General features: G+C 44.1%; 1 protein-coding gene across 2 annotated transcripts in view; it reads right to left on the bottom strand.

Annotated features, from left to right (window-relative positions):
* The window catches only part of ARID2 (AT-rich interaction domain 2), a 105,450-nt gene extending 96,794 nt beyond the window's left edge, over window positions 1-8,656 (bottom strand). Inside the window, exons 1-3 of one of the 2 annotated variants that reach the window (XM_048947532.1) lie at window positions 8,530-8,656; window positions 8,278-8,371; window positions 7,076-7,173 (exon numbers count right to left, since the gene is read on the bottom strand). In XM_048947532.1, coding sequence (XP_048803489.1) covers window positions 7,076-7,173; window positions 8,278-8,371; window positions 8,530-8,621 — 284 coding nt within the window. In that variant the 5' untranslated portion in view covers window positions 8,622-8,656. The other variant, XM_048947521.1, reaches the window with a different exon arrangement.
* Window positions 8,657-16,373: the final 7,717 nt, after the last annotated feature.

Genomic DNA, 16,373 nt, shown 5'->3' with positions numbered 1-16,373 from the left:
ACAATCCACTCTCATAATCTGTTGCATACTTAGTTTTCACTTTCCCAGTTCACAGAACACAACTCCAGTCTGTTGTATTTTTTAGACAGTGCTTCCTCAGCCACTGACTAAAAAGGAACTCTAAAAGATGGTAATTACCAGTATATCCTCCCTTATGGACAGTTGAAATAAGGCTCAAAAGAAAAAAAGTTGGCTATCCTAACTGGAATCTTGTGTTACTAAAGAAACAAGAAGTTACACTATGTTTGGATTTCATTCCCATTTGATATGCACTTTTCAAAGGAACGCTCTGAACTTCTATGCACTTCTAGTACCTCACACCTGTAAACCAGAATAAATTGTATCTCTAAACCACTACTGAGGAAAGGAGAGAAGGGGCTAGGATAGGAAAGAGTATGAAAGCCTTATCTACTGAGGTTTCACTGCAAATAAAAAAGGTAATTAAAGCCTATTAGCTACAGAAGAAAGTCTGAAGCCCTTTTTCTCAGCCCAGGCTTATTCCACTCTAGCAGGAGAGAAGCAATATCCTTCCATCCTTGTGCATTCTCAGTCTTGCTGTAATTTACTTACCATTTATTCAAACCTAAGATGTTCTCATAGCTATTAATAATTCAAAAACATAAATTAATTTTTATATTGTTTCAGCTGATGATTGGAAAATGGTATTAACATATAAACTTTGCACCAGCCATTAGAAGATTCAGGTAGGCCCTGAAGTCACCGAGAGTCACAGCACTCCCAGAAACTTGCTTTTTGTAGATTATTAGTTCTGACATCTGGCTGGATAAGCTTTCCAGTTAAGCAATCAGAATTCTGCTTTACAACTGGAGAACAACACTTCCCCCCCTCCTCCCAATAAACCAGAATATTTCACCTTAGGAGCACTGAGGTAATCATTTCTACTAAAAAGCTGGTAAGGAAATAATCAGAAAGAGAAAGTATGTTAACATTCACCTCACTAATTTTTCACTGCATTTTTCAGCAGTGGAGTTTACCCTCTGCAGGAAAAGCACAGGAACTTCGACAGAGGTCAAACTCATCTGCATAGTGCCTAGTAACACAACACAACTCTAAGGAAGATACATTTTAAGGTAACTACTCCTCCTTTCACCTGCTGCTTGCAGGTTATGTTTTTATACAGGCTCTACTATCTTCCGAGCAGATGCACAGCAACTGTGACTAGACAATAACCATCCAAATAAATTAACTCCTATAGAGAGACATTTTGATATTTTAATGACCAACATATTTAATTTGTCTGAATAAAACTTCAGGGCACAAACAGTACCTACGCTTGACTGTAAATGTCAACTGCATTATTACAGTACAACTAAACCAAAATTTCTCTCCAACTACGTAAAATACTGGCTTAAGACTGAAAAGCAAGGCCTCAGATGTCTCACCGAAACATGCCTTGCAATTCTTACCTTGAGAGGGAAAAATAATTCCAGACAGAAATCACAAAAATGTCACCCATGTATTCGTTCTCTGTCCTGCCAAAAACTACAGGATTTGTGACCAAATTAAGCGCAGTACATTTTTCAGGTGAAGTCTGTAGTGTTATAATAAATGTTTGTAGCTTTTAAGATGAAAGCCTTCATTATATTGTTATTCAAGAATGGACAGAACCTGCAAGGTCATCTGATCCATTTTTCTGCCAGTCCTGGCTCACCCCTATCACACAGTATGTATCACCCTGACCAGCCTGGGTTTGGATAGCCCATGCGGTGGGTTGCCCCCCAGCTAAACTTGTCATACTCATCCAACTTCTGAACAGCATGTGTTATGGTTTTTGTGCTGCTGTCTGCACTGAATTTTCTCCCTCAGTTTCATCTCAGCTAACACATTAACATAACTTCCTATCTTATTAAAAATTATCTCCCTTTTAAGTACATGGGCCCTTCAAAATGCTTCTAAGATACCACGTCCCCGTTTCACCCAAAATATTCATTTAGCCACATAAGATATACTTATTTCTCAATTATTTTAAAATCAATTAGTCCCTTCTGTCTTCTGTACATTTTCCTGTTCTTCTCTAAGTTTCTGTCAAGTTGCCACACCTGTTGCAAAGGTGCCTGGATGTAAAACAGTACTTAAAATACAGTCGCACAGTCTCATGCAAAAATCACTCCCTCTCATTTCCAGTGCCTCTGTGGATGTAACCTAAACTCACTCCATCGTGTTTCACAAAGTCTATACACCATACTGTACACTGAGGCCTGCTCTCCCTGTCAGAAGCATGCACAAATCCTTTTCATATGAAAGGGAGCTGGGTGCACACAACTGACAGGATTATCAGGCCCATGGTATTGCTCCTATCCCTTTCTCAGCAGTACTGCTTTCCAGGTTATTCCCTCACAGTGAATACCTGTTTTGGATTACTGTCCCTCACACATTATAGCGCGTGTTTTCCAAAATAATCTCATTTATATTTTCCAACATGTCTGATTTCTTTAGATAACTGGTTTTTCTGCTCTTTTGTTTAACCCTTCCCTTGTCATCTGCTAATGTCACTAGTGTACTAGTCACTTTCTCATTAAGTTCATTAACACAGACACTAAATATGCCTAAAATGGCCAATCTTGTATTGCTGTGTGCATATGCAAGCACTCCTATCACCTAAAACTGCTGTGACTCACCAGATACATCCTCCATACTTTGTTTGATTTTTGTTTATGGTCCTTCAACCAATTTTTCACTCAGATGTCTATAGATATAGATAAATAATTTGTTGATGAGTGATTCAGAGAGGTATTTATATTTCAGTTAAATATGCAAAATAATTCTACAGCTACAACTTTCCCTTCATCCTCTGAGGCCTTCAACTTGCTATCAGATGTGGCAAGCAAGCCAGTCCTGTACCTACCCATCATCACTCATCTCTGTGCAGATGTTGCTGCAGTATCAGAGCAAGAAAAGTAACAAAAATACTTCTTCAAAGTAATTTTGCTTAGAAAATTCCAGGCTTTTATTGTTGTTTCCCTAGCGTTTCTGCCATTATTTTATTAAAACCAGGAACTAGAATCCCCCAAGTTTATCTAGTTCTTCAGCTCATGTTTTTTCCCCCCCACTGTTCTCTCTTTCTTATTTGTTTATTTATTAAGTAGGAAATCAGTACTCTCATTAAAAATGTCTCTAACTTTTAAGTGCCCCTCTATAGTCAACAGCTATTTCATACAATCCTGGTTTTTAACTGCTCACACTTTTTTATCCTACCATACATGCATTTTCAAGAAGGTCACCATAATGGCTTGCCCTTATACTAACTTTATGCCCCTTTCCATTTACAAATCGACCTATTTTCTCTCTACTCAATTATCCCTTACCTTCCCAATATTTACAACAGCAAACTTATTACTCACCTTTTTACCTGCATTAACTAAGTTCTGCTGCCTTCACCATAAGCTTCTCAGAACCGAGACTCAAACTTATCTCACCTACACTTTGTCCTTTCACATAATATCTCTTAATGCAGACAAATACTTTTTAAAAGTAAAAACTCATTTTGTACTTCATTTGCACAAGGCCTCTCACTCTCAAAGGCCTCATGCAGACCCACAACAGAAATAAATGTATCACTTACTCTCACGTGAAAACCAGCAGAACCTTATACTAACATACAAGGTCACGTCGGTCCAATTCTTTGTAGGAATGTCATCTCATCAATTACTAACACAAAAAACAGCCTGTATTTCATGTTAACTTTGTTTTCACCTACTGCATGTTTACCAACTAACAAAAATGTAAATGCATGCCCACACTACCAACACTTGCATTTATTACTCCATATTATTTTCATTTACAGTATAAAATAATCTTTAGAGGTGCATTTAGAAAATGCTTTCCTAATTCACCTCACCTGAGATGAAGCATCTAATTTGCACTACATCCAAGGGACTTACACTCTGTGACGCTTACAGAGACTTACAGAACTACATTAACAAGTATCAGTGGTTATCAGCAGTGTGGCTTTGCTCACTAAGAACCACAGAGCATAAATTATTTCACCTGTCAGACAGCTTAAAGCAATGCAGGCACAAAGTTTGAATGGTTCAGACTTTCACTGTCACAAATAACTTTTTCTAGTGTGAGAAAAGAGATGGCAGTGCAAGGAAAAGAAGGGGATGACAGGATGGCCTATCATATTTTCAATTATCATTTATCAGAATTGTGTCAGAAGTTTAAACAGTTCACATCATGAATGAAGTCTAACATACATTCCCAAAGCACAATTCCACAAGAGTCAAAAAGAAGTAGCTGCAAGAAAAAAGACACACCTGACAACAGCTTACAGGAAGGTTATCTGATGATTGTTCTACAAAACACTCAGTATGATGAAGCCAACAGGACTACTAATGCCACACAAAATAATTCAACTTTCTAAATTATTTACACAGCAATTTAGAGTCGAAATGACTGCATTATTAGAGATAACAGTAAACCGAGCAAGGGGTCTGTGCAGCCTGAGATTTTATCTCAGCCAACGCGGTATGCCAGATGTTTCATAGAAAGAAGCAACTTTCATCCCAAACCATCACGGATCCAAATCCATAAATGTATTCCTGTAGGTGCACGCCACCAAATGCCTCTGAATCCAGCAGGATCCCACCTGCCATGCAGATCACTGCATCGCTTCATAGGACATAACACTCAATTGGACAAAAACGTACACTGAAGTTAACCTTGCTTCAATTTGTTTGAATTTGTTTGCAAAGTCATTACAATAGTGAGATCAGGACTACACTCATATTTCAGACTCAAGAGGAGCATTTTCATGTTTTATTTTTTAAACCCAAGGTTAATTTCTCAGCGGTTCATAAAAATACAGCCCTGTGAGAAAGCTCAGGTTGTGGTCTTTGACACAGATACACAAAACTCTTTCTACAAATTTAGCATTACGGCACTTCTATTTCCCTATAACCAAATCCCCCTAAAACCTTCAGTACTAAAGCTAAACAAGCATTAACCCAACAGAGATACACGTGTACATACAGCCTGTATACTACACATATAGGGCGGTGAACTCAGCTGGAAAACACATCAAACTCAGATTATGCCAGAGCAACAGTGACTAAAGCAGTAATTCGAAAAGCAAAACAAAAACAAACCACCCCCCAAACAACCACCTTGACAGCTTATTTCAGATTGGCCTATGCAAATGACAGAGATTGTGATGAACCAGACCTTCTGAAAGACTCTTCTCATCAACTTCTTCAAAGCTCCAATTAAATTAAAAGAAATTTAAAAAAAAAAATACAACAATTTATATTATTTATATATCATCAATTATACGCGTTTTCAGCAACCGTATATAAAATAATGCCAATAACAAAATGTTAACAATAAAAATAGTATTTTTGGATGATGGATTCTAAATTATAAAGTAGCATCTTGTTAAAAATTAATGGTCATTACAATGCTAAATTAACATTAATTATGTTAACTCTCACAGCATATAAATGCTTCCAAAATACATATGAAAGCACAAATGACATACAACCATGACATTTCAGTGCAAAAAGTTAGGCTTTTGAGCTTCTATCATATGAAATTAAAAGCAATATATTAAAAAAAAAAAAAAAACCAACAAAAAAAAAAAAACAAAACAAAACCCTTATCATTTTGCAAACTATATGCAAAACATTGTCAGGTAATAGATTACTACATGGTCCAACAGAAGAATTCAAAAAGCAGTAACTATTCTCAATGATTCAGTAACTCTTTAGCAACACTACCATAATATTATGTATTAGAGAAAGAAAATAAACAGGACAGCCTAAAGTGAGCTTCCCACTTCATTCCTAGGCCTAGCAGCAATCCTAAACTTTGCTAAAGCTATTAACCATAGCCATTTATTTCCTCGGTCTGGATCTTAAAGCAATCATATGTCAACACCAACAAAAAAGAAAAATTCAGTAACTACAGCTATCTGACTAAGGTTTTCCAGGCATCATTGTAACTCAATAACTGCTCTACTGTGCTCTGAACTCTACAGCTTCAAGCTGGAAGTCAATCTAGGACAACCAATAGAAAGTGCACCTGTACAATTACTGCGTTTCCTAATTCAGAAGGCCAAACTGAAGACAGATAAAGCTTGTGTGTACTCAGATCACCAAAACAGGAATCCAAAAGCCCATACATCTTTCCTACATATCACTCATCTATCTTATCTTTAACTGCAATTAAATATACCATCTATACAGTGCAGAAACATAAAACTACATTCCTTAACCAGTGTGCATAAAACTTGATTCTAAATTAAATAGATGTTTCTACAAAGCACCTAGAGACACTATACATGCAATAGTTTCAAAATCCTTCACATAAAAAATAACCACCAAGTTAATCAAAATTAATTCTTAAAAAAAAAAAAAAATCCAGTAACTGAACAGCACCACACACAGTAATTTAAAATATTCAACATTAACTCCACGCTACATTAAAAAATAATCTGCCTCATAAAAAATCATCTGTATGATTTCAAGGAAGGTAACCTTATTTTTAAAAGCTGCAGCAATCTATTATTTTTCCAGTAAGAGAAAAAAAAATTAATATTTATCTTTTGTACTCTAAAATAAAGCCTAATGAACGCTGCTAGTAATTGATAACAGTACAATTTATCCCAAGCAGTCTGTCTTCCTGCTGATGTATTTTCACTCACTGCCTGGCCCCACTGAGCTATAAACAACTTTACATACAGGAACACATTTCAGCGCTTCAAAAATTAAAGTAAGTTTCTGTAACTGCAATAACAGGATCCCTCAGTAACTGTCCTTTAGTACCACCGTTCAGAAACGATCAGCAGAAATCGTCTGCTGATCCCACGTACCCCGTTTATAAACTGAGGATCTCTTCAAAGTTTAAGATTTGCAGATGTAAAATGCAAATAAAATAGCTGCAAAACATAATTACCTTTAACCGACCACTGCACCAGACAAACAAGGAATTGGACATATTTTCAGGTCTACGTTACAGCATTTTTAAAGAGCGGGGGTATTTTTGTTATTGCACGCAACAAAAACCAAACACAACCCCACACTCACAAATACCACAGCAACAGCTTGGTAGCACTCACCGCAAGTAATACTGTTTTAAAGCGAAGGCAGCATTAGAACAACTTCTGGGAAAGTTGAACTCCTCCACGATCTCACCCCACTGGTTCTTCTCAGAGACCTGTCAGAACAACACAGGCCCGATGCACACCGTGCCCCCAGCACCGCTCCACAGAGCCCACCGAAACAGGGGGCTGCCACGGAGCGAACGGATAAATATACTGAAATAAATAAACAGGAACGCGTGTGGGGTTGGGGCCGCATTTCCTGCTGACAGCCTTTCCTAGCGTTTCCCCCCGGGAATCCCCCCGCTTCTCCCCAGCATTTCTCCCCCTCCTCCCCCACCTCCTCCCCCTCCACAGCCCCGATTTTTATTTTTCACGTCGCGGGGTCGAGCAGGAGGGTTCGGCCGTTCTGGGGTTTGTTTGTTGTTGTTTCTCCTGCCTGGACAATAACCAATCGCCGCTCCCTCTGTCGCCCCCTTTTAAATCCTGCCGCGGTCCGTTAAAACCCGCACGAGTTGCCCACAATGCGGGGCGGTGCGGGAGGGGCGCCCCCTGGGCTGCGGGGTCCCCCCGGCGGGTCCCCCCGGGCCGGAGCCACAGCCACGGAGAGGCCTTTCTTTTGAGGCCTACATCTCTGTCCCCAGCCTCGAAGCCTAAAGATGGCTATTTGATTACACACCGTCTCGGGTGCCCCTTTTGTTATTTTTCCCCGGGAAGAGCTCGCAGGGCAGCGCCCGGCCCCCCCCGGCCGCGAGGCTCGGTTCCTAGCCCATGCTCCGTGCCGATTATCGATGTTAAACATGCCCGCTAATTTTGAGTTGCACTAAAACTGCGCTCAGACTCTCTCCTCTCTCCGTCTGCCTGAGAGAGAGGCGGGCAGAGCCGCAATCACAAGCGAAACAAACTGCCCCTCACGGCCCCGCTCCCCCCTCGCCTTCCCCCGGGGCCGGGGGGGGGAAGAGGGGGGTGGGCAGGGAACGGGGCCGGGGCGAGGCCGGGGCGGGGGGACGCCGTACCCCGATCCCCCCGCATCGCTCCGCCGACAAGGCCGAGCCACCAACCTGCCTGCCTGCTTCCTCCTTCCACCCCCCACCTTCCCTAACCCTCTGGAAATAGGCCGGTTCCCGGCACCCCGGCTCCCCCCGCCGCCCCCGGGGGTCAGAGGAGACTTTTGGGAAGAGGTTAGCGGGAGGGAAACCCAAATTAAAACTTCCACTCACCTTCCCAAATCCGCCTAAAGTGGTGACTCTGGTGTAGAGAGCGTGAAGATCCAGCTCCTTCCCACCCACCACAGGGATCTTCTTAAAAGGAGACCTGCCAAAGGAGATCCACACAAAACACCGCCACTTGTCAGCTCTGCCCCCTCTTCTCCCCTCGCCGGGGCCGCCGTGTCCTTCAGGGAAGGGGCTGGAAGTTGGATCTGCTCGGTTAAAGCCTCCCCCCCTCCCGTGCCATCTCCCCATTTTCCTCACCCTCTGCTGTGGTGAAACTGCCGCAGCTCGTCCAGGAAAGCGAGTCCCTTTCTCCGCTGGTCTGCGTGGTTTTTACCCGTCGAATTTGCCATTTTTGTATTAAAAAAAAAAAAAAAAGGTCCTCGTAAAAAAAAAAAAAAAAAAAATTAAATCCAATTTGAAAAAAAAAAAAAAAAACGGCCGACGACAACAACAACAATCCCCGGCTCCTCCTCGCCTTTAAGAGACCCAGGTGCCCGTGCTCGGCCGGGGATCGGCCATGGAGAGGGGCTTGCTTGAAAAAAAGTTTAAAAGGAATAAGGGAGCCCCGCGAGTGCGGTAACCGCGAGTCCTGCCTCCACACAGCGCGCGGGCACAGAGACGGGAGCGAGAGGGGCACGCTCCGCGATTCCTCCTCCCGCTGCCGCTCTCAGCACCGCGAACCCAGCCGATCCAGCCTGCACATGAGACTCAACATGGTGCTGCTGGATCACACAATGAATTGGGTTACTGTTGTGGCGGGGTGGGGGGAGCCGGAGTGAGGTACTGACAGTGTGTGTGTGTTACAGACGCGGCTCCGCGCGGTCGCCCTCTCCCTCGCTCGCTCCCTCCTCTCGCACACACACACTGCACGGCTACGGCGGCGGCGGCGGTGGCGGCGGCAACGGGATTCACTTCTCTTCTCTCTCAGACAAAAAGATCTGAGGCCGCCGTGCTTCTGCCTGGACGAGAGCGCAACACAGCGGAGCCCGGAGGCCGCTCCCGGTACTGCACGAGGCAGCTCCGAAGGCAAAAGCCAGCGCAGCCCCAGCAAGCAGTTCCTGGCGGGGAACAATAGGCTCCTCTCGCCGCTAAGGGCTCATCTGCAATGTGCCGCAAACTTCACACAAAGCCGGGCGGAAAGAGAAGAGGGAGAGGGACGAGAGGAGAGGGAAAAAAAAAAAAAAAAAAAACGGCTACTACCGGTTGTTCCAGGGCGAGGGCCGGGAAACGCGCCCGCCGCGCCGGGCTCGCTCGAGCGGCCGCTCCCCGCTCCGGGGGGAGGGCGGGAAAGGTGGGCTCGGAGCGCCGGGCCGGGTAACGGGGCCGAGCCGAGCGCCCCGAGTTCGAGGGGAGAGGCGACGGCGACGGAAGGGGGCACTGCCGGATTTTGACTTTCGGAAAAGTTTGGAGTCCCCCGGCCCGAGGTGTTCCCAAGGACAGGAAATCTCCCCGGATGGCGTGGGGGTGGGGAGCGCCGTGCGGCGGGGGCGGCGGGAGCCCCGCTCCGGGCCGGGGGGCCCGCAGTGCCCCGAGGGAGGCGCGGAGCCGGGGCCGCCCCGGAGGACTGCGGCAGGGCCGGGACTCCGCCGGGCCCCACAAACGCCTATTTTTTCTTCTCGAGATACCGTGCCCTGTAATCGGACAGCTTTAGGGCCGCTCCGCTCCATCCGAGACACATTGCTGTGTCCATATGTTGAAAAGAACGCAGAAGCAAAACGTTACTGAAGAAGGAAGGACGCGGCCCTCACCCCAGCCAGGCGTTAGCCATAAGCGGCAGCCCACCTTCTTCTCCGCGTATGGTGGTGCGGTATTTGTAAATATTTCCCTCGTCACGTGCATCCAGCGCCTAGGAGCGCAGGACGGTACCTGTGGCCAGGCCGGGCAGCTGGGGCGAGAGGGGCCTAAGGGGCCTTCAGCCCCAAACATCCGATGGCGAAGCCGAGGGGCCCCAGGTGGGCCTCCGTGCTTCCCTGCCGGTACCTGAGCTGCAGGTGGGGCTCTGGAGAAGCACTCCTACCTCACAGCCAGCACTGAGACCCAGGGCCAGGTGGGGCCTTGCCTCGTCCTCGAGCAGAACTCCTTGTTAGTCAGACAGGGGCTGTGGGGCACATTGTGGCCCCAAGGGCACGCTTAGGGCAAACTGTAATTCCCTTCTATTCCATATACTAACTTCAGAAAATAAAACACACACACATATATATATATAATTTTTTTTTTAGGAAGGTTTTTTTTTCTCGAGTGCTGTTTCAGCTTGAATGTAGGCATAGAGACATGCAGCCAGGCGCTTGCTGAAGGTCTGCCCTTGGGTCACACTTGTTGGGGTGTCAGGGATCTCGGAAAGAAATATCCGTTTCAAATTAATGAATATTGAAAATGGGCCTCTGTGTGGATGGTGAGGTGCTCCCTGAATGCCAGTGTAAGAAATGCAGCCTCTACTTGCTGTTAGGAGACACCCCCAAATTAGACCTGCAGCAGCTCCTGCTCTGCACCCCCGTCTGTGGCACTCTGAGTTTCTGCTATTTCAGCAGCGAGACTCCTAAAGCCAGAGAGATTGAAGACAAACAAGCGACCGAAGGTCCAAACCGCTCTGTCAGACGCACGCAGCGCACCCTGCCTTCAGGAGGGGTGGTTGCTGGCCGTGCCTTCCTGCAGCCACGGGGTCCCCTCGGCAAGGGGCGGCGGCGGAGGTGAGTGGCGCTCCTCGCCCCGCTCGGCGGCGGGCGGACGGGCGCGTTGCGTAGCAGGGCTATGTGGGCTGCCATGCGGAGCGCGGCAATTGCGCACGGTCCCTTACGTAACCGTCAGCTGGGGATTCCCTGGAGGGGGTCACTCTATTCAACCATTAAGCAGACCCCGGCCGCCGCCGCTGCGCCGCGCTCGGATCGCCGCCGCCGCCGGTACTGAAGCTGCGGTCGTAGCCAGCGCGGCGGCTCCTCACAAAATGGCGGCGCCCATGGAAGCGGCAGCCCCATTTTGTGCCCGGCAGAGCCTGTCAACAAAACGCCGACTTGGCCGAGGCTGAGGAACAGAAGGCGGCGGCTCGCTCGCGTTACGGAGAGCGGAGGGAGGAGAGCGAAGGATTTCACCGCCCTCCCGCCGCCGAGAGGAGATTTTCTATACAGCGTGCGCGTTGGGGGAGGGAGGAGAGGGAGGTGAAGGGGGACGCGAGCAGCAAGCGCGTCAGAGGCGGCCTCGTCCCAGCGCGGAGCGGCGGCGCGGGGGAGGGGAAGCGAGGCGAGGCGGCGGCTCTGGCGGCGGCGGCGGCCGGGGCGCTGCTACCGAGGGCGGCGGGAGCGGGCGGCGGGAGTGCGGGGCTCCGGGGCGTGAGGCGCTGCTCCCCGCGCGGGGCCCGGGCGGAGGGAGCGCTGCTGGCGGATCGCGGCGAGCCTGCAATGAGTGACAGGGCGATCCAGCGCCGCGCCGAGCTAACTAGGTCACCGCCAGCACTTAATTACTGTTTGTTTCATTTTAGTGCGTGCCTTATGAATAAACCGGCTATTAGGCTGATGCTTCAAGTAACACTATCCAGCACCCAGGTACAGAATGTCTGTATGGGGCTCTTGTGATGCCGGTTCGGTAATAATTGCTGTTTTACATTAACGCGGCTGGGTTTCTGTGGCTCGGTTCTTCAGCATGTCGCTGAAATGATGGAGGTCCATGTGACGAGGCTGCGTTGCATCGCCTGTCTTGCTATTTTTATTCTGTCAGGAGCTCCCTTCTCTTTGGAGGTAGAGAAAGGGCTTATGAATTAAGGTTTTTTTTCCTGACTTACGTGCCTTAATATGCATGCATTTAATGATACCTGAATAAAGGAGCTGATGTATTTCATCGTTAATGTGATAATTATTAATGTACCAAAATACATTTCTGGTTAAGAATTAGGAAATATAGCTTGTTGTCTATTAAATATCAGATGGTTGAAAGGGAAAAAGCAGTGGAGCTTCTGTTGCTATTTGTTTTTAATATTCTTTTGTTTATCTGTATAGTAGCTGTCAATGCAATTTGAATTACTTTAAATTGTAAAATAAAACCTGTGCTATCATTGACTGTTCATAAAAGTTAATTTGTACAGTGAATTTTAGTGTGTAAGTGGTGTGCATGGAAGCAGCATTCTTGCAGACAGTGTAGGTCCAGTAATTGAACTGTCACTCTTCAATAGTGGTGATTGGGTTTGTCGTCGTTTGTTGTTTTTTGGGGGTTTTGTTGTTGTTTTCCAAGTATCACTGCGTTAAATTTTCCATCCTGATAGCAGTGTCCTGTGTTGCAGTTTCAAGCTTTTCCCCTGAATCTTTAGTATTAAATTCAGTGCTTATCACCTGTCTGACCAACTGTTCCTATCCATAGTGCAGGCTACAATTGCTCTTGTCAGCGTGCCACTGACTGCATTGGCTTTCTGGTGGGTGAATTACTCTTGCTCATTTCCATTTTCATTTTTTCTTGTGCTGCTCATGAACTGTGGCAACATTACGGTTTGATTAGAGTAACTAGTATCACTAGGTGTGTGCTATTAATGTTAAATGGTTAAACGGTAAATTTTTAGAAACTGAAGCTAGCATAGTTAATTTGTGTGTATATGCCAGTGTATACATGTGTGTGTTTTTAGAAAATGCGGCCTATTAAGTGGGCAAGAGGAGAGACTAAAATCACTCTGAAGACTGCAGGCAGCAGTGGTGCATTAATGTAGGTGCAGTCTGGAAATAAATACAAGAATTACACAATGAACATGTGGTAGAGGAGAAGAGGTTAGAAGTCCTGTGGTACATTTTAGTGACGTTCATCTCAACTGTTTTTAATAAGATGTATTAAAGTGTTGAAGTTAACTGCATATTTTCGCTGTTTGCACAGCTTGCTGTGACAAATGCACCTTTTAGGAAGAGGTTAACAAGAGGCTCAGCAAGGGATTAGTCCTACCCCTTCTTACCAAACAATATTTTAAAACTCTTTATTTCATATGATTGTGCTAGTTAGTTTTTAAAGTTGCTGCTGCTTTGTAGTAAGTGGCTAGTCTTCTGTGGTAGCTTATTAAATCACTGATTAAAGAATTTAATACATGAAATTAAATGCTAAACAGTAGAGCAGAGGAAAAGCAAATGTGCAATGTTATGGTCTACTTCTGCACGCTTGTACAAAATTTCCACTACAGTTAGAGGAGTTAACTGCCCTTCCTTGCAGGCTTGTTTTGGATAATCTTGCATAAATAAATAAATAATGCTTTTGCATTGGAAAGAATAAACTTTGTAATTTGTTTATTTAATAGATACTTCCCTCCTGAATGTGTTGTATGCCTTCCTCATCTTATTTTTCAGTTATTATTTCTCAGGAAGTAGAATAGTTGAAAAAATGGGCTCCATTAACACAATTTTAAATAATCAAGTAAATCACTTAAACATTTTCTTAAATATTATCTATAATTATAGTAATTTTCCAGTATTTGCTGTTCTTCGCAGAGGTCCAACTATTGAAATCAATACATTTTAGGATCATCTGGGCCCCAAATTAAAAACACTTCATAGTTGAAAGTTTTTCAGTTGAGCAATGTAGTATGAAACATGAAGCAGGAAAACCCTGAAAGCAGCTGAAGGAGAAGTAAAAAATAAATATGTGAACATGCTCCCACTTGATTTCAAAACTGCAGTGCTTTTGAAATCATAATTCTTTTGTAGGTCCTGACTTTTGTGTTCTGAACACTTGGGATTAGCCATGTTTCAACAGTAAGATTAGATTAATGAATTCTTAGCCTTTTCTTACATTTATCAGGCCAAATTACGTGCTGCGTTGTGTATGACATCATATGTATAATACAAACTAAGGCCTGAGTAGTGGAACATTTTTGGAGGTTCTTATAAGCACGGTTTGCCATCAGGACATTCATGTTTTTTAAAAAGAAAAAGAATGGGTTTGCACTTAGTAAATGACCTATTTGCAGCATTCCCTTGTGATTACCTGTATGGTTGCACGATCAACTGGATGGCATGCTTCCCCTGCCACTGGCTGTACTTGTTCCCTGAAATAGCACTAGTGTGATTCATGTTTCTGATGGCATGTGTGAAAGTTTGATTGAGATGCAAAACAGAAAGAGTTCTTTTGAATGTTTAAAAGGAGCTGCACTCAGAAATGCAGAAATTGTTGTTATATTTGGCTCAAACTTTAAAGGTTTTTGCAGAGCAAGAACGATGGTGGCACAACACTAGTGAGGAAGGTCTCATCAATGCAGAAAACCAGGCCTAGTAACTTAATGTTTTTTAGAAGTTCACGTGGCAAAAAATGGTACTCATGTGAGAGTTCTCAGTATTACACTCATCACGTAGCACTGCCTCATCATTGCATTTTTACCAATTCAAAAGGCAGTCAACGGTAGCTAAAAATACATAGAAATTTCTGTAAGCAGGTGCCTTATTTAACTTTTATAGAGACATAAATGAAAAGGGAAGTAATGTAAATGTGTGGACAGGCATTACGTGTGACAATTTCTGCATTTCATTTTAATACAGGCTGCAAAACTTCTGAAAACCTCGGGAGTAAGCAAAAGAAAGACCAATTAAACAATGCTTTTGAAATTGCCCACATTGATCAAATAATAGCAGTGAAAAAACATGAATACCCACAGATGCACTTTTGAAGGAGAAAATTTGTTGTTTAGCTGTAGTTGTCAGTCTGCCTCGTGGTGCATTACTTATTAGGGATTTGGCCTTATGGACTATAGATAGGTGAGCAGCATTGCATTGAGTGCTGCTGGGTTGCCCAATAAAAAGAAGTATTCCTCTGTTCAGCTTAACTGAAAGAAAAAAATATCTCAAACTTACTGCATTAGTCACACATAACTTTAAAATTGCACTTAGAACATTGATTTTAAACTGTTTAACTATAGTAATGTCTAACAAAAGTGGAAAAAAAAAATTGGGAGAAGCAGTTTTTGACAGTATTTACATATAAAAGGCCTGTCAAATATAGCCAAGTATCAGTTCCTGTTGCTTGCAGTAACGTGATAGCATTCAGAGCTCTTAGGGGAATTTACGATGCTCATCTTCTCTAGATATTACAGGAAGGTTTGTGAGGCTGGGCTGCTACTCTTCTGGGTTTCAAACCTGAGCCTAAGATCTATCTCACCCAGAATCTTGTTGCAAAGGATAACTGAAGATGCTTCCATGGCACTTAGGACTTGGTTTAGTGGGCGTGGTAGCGAGGGGTTGATGGTTGGATTAGGTGAGCTTAGAGGTCTTTTCCTACTTTAACGATTCTGTAATTCTAAGTAGTAAAGTGATTATGATTCTGTACCACCAGTTCTTGTTTTTTGTGGTTTCCAAAGGTACCAGGATCACTATATTTAAGAGTGACTAATGTGCAGAGCTGGGAGAGTCTGCCTCTGAGCCAAGATACTCTTGAGAGAAGAGTGAACACAGTCTCCTAACCTTTCTAGCCCCTTAACAACAGGCAAAAATGTAGTCTCTGGGTGTAAGGTGAAGTAGCAGTGTTAAAATGTCTTCCATTGTCTTGTCCTTATCTAGATCGTGTGCTGTGTTGGGGAACTTCGCTGTAGGGAGAGATCTCACCCTTCTCTTGAAACTCTCTTGCCTGTGTCAGAGAACAGTACAGAAGCTTGAAGAATTTTTTCAGTCCCACTGAAGAAGGAATAAGGAGATGAAGGAAAATGTGTGTGCAAGCAAGAGAGTGAAAAAAAACCTGATAGTTTGAGGGTAAGCCCCACTCTGGCAGCCTCTCAGCATTGATAAGTAACTCTCAGTGGCATCCACTTCAGGTCCATCTCCTTGGGTACAGTTGATGCAGACTTTGTTTTCATCTTCGGCTGATTTAGAAATAAATAGTTTTGCACGTGTTCACACGATTGGTAATATTAAGGCTTTATAGTTTGCAGTATTTTATTTCAGTTTCTAGAACGCAAACAAATGTCATAAGTCACGTGCTGCACTTGGGACTGCTTGTGTTGTGTTCTCCAGTGCAAACAGCAGTGTTGGGTAAGGTTTTGGTATGGTTTAGTTTCTGAAAATGAAACTTCTTCCTTTGTCATTTCATCCATCATCAAGTTGCCCTTATGTTAATTTACAAAGTGAAGATAGATTTATTTTTCAGTGCTACAAGTCCAG

Source organism: Lagopus muta, chromosome 1, assembly GCF_023343835.1.
Source record: "Lagopus muta isolate bLagMut1 chromosome 1, bLagMut1 primary, whole genome shotgun sequence".
NCBI lineage: Eukaryota > Metazoa > Chordata > Aves > Galliformes > Phasianidae > Lagopus > Lagopus muta.
The sequence above is the reverse complement of the archived record's forward strand: the minus strand, read 5'-3'. Positions and strand labels throughout refer to the sequence as shown.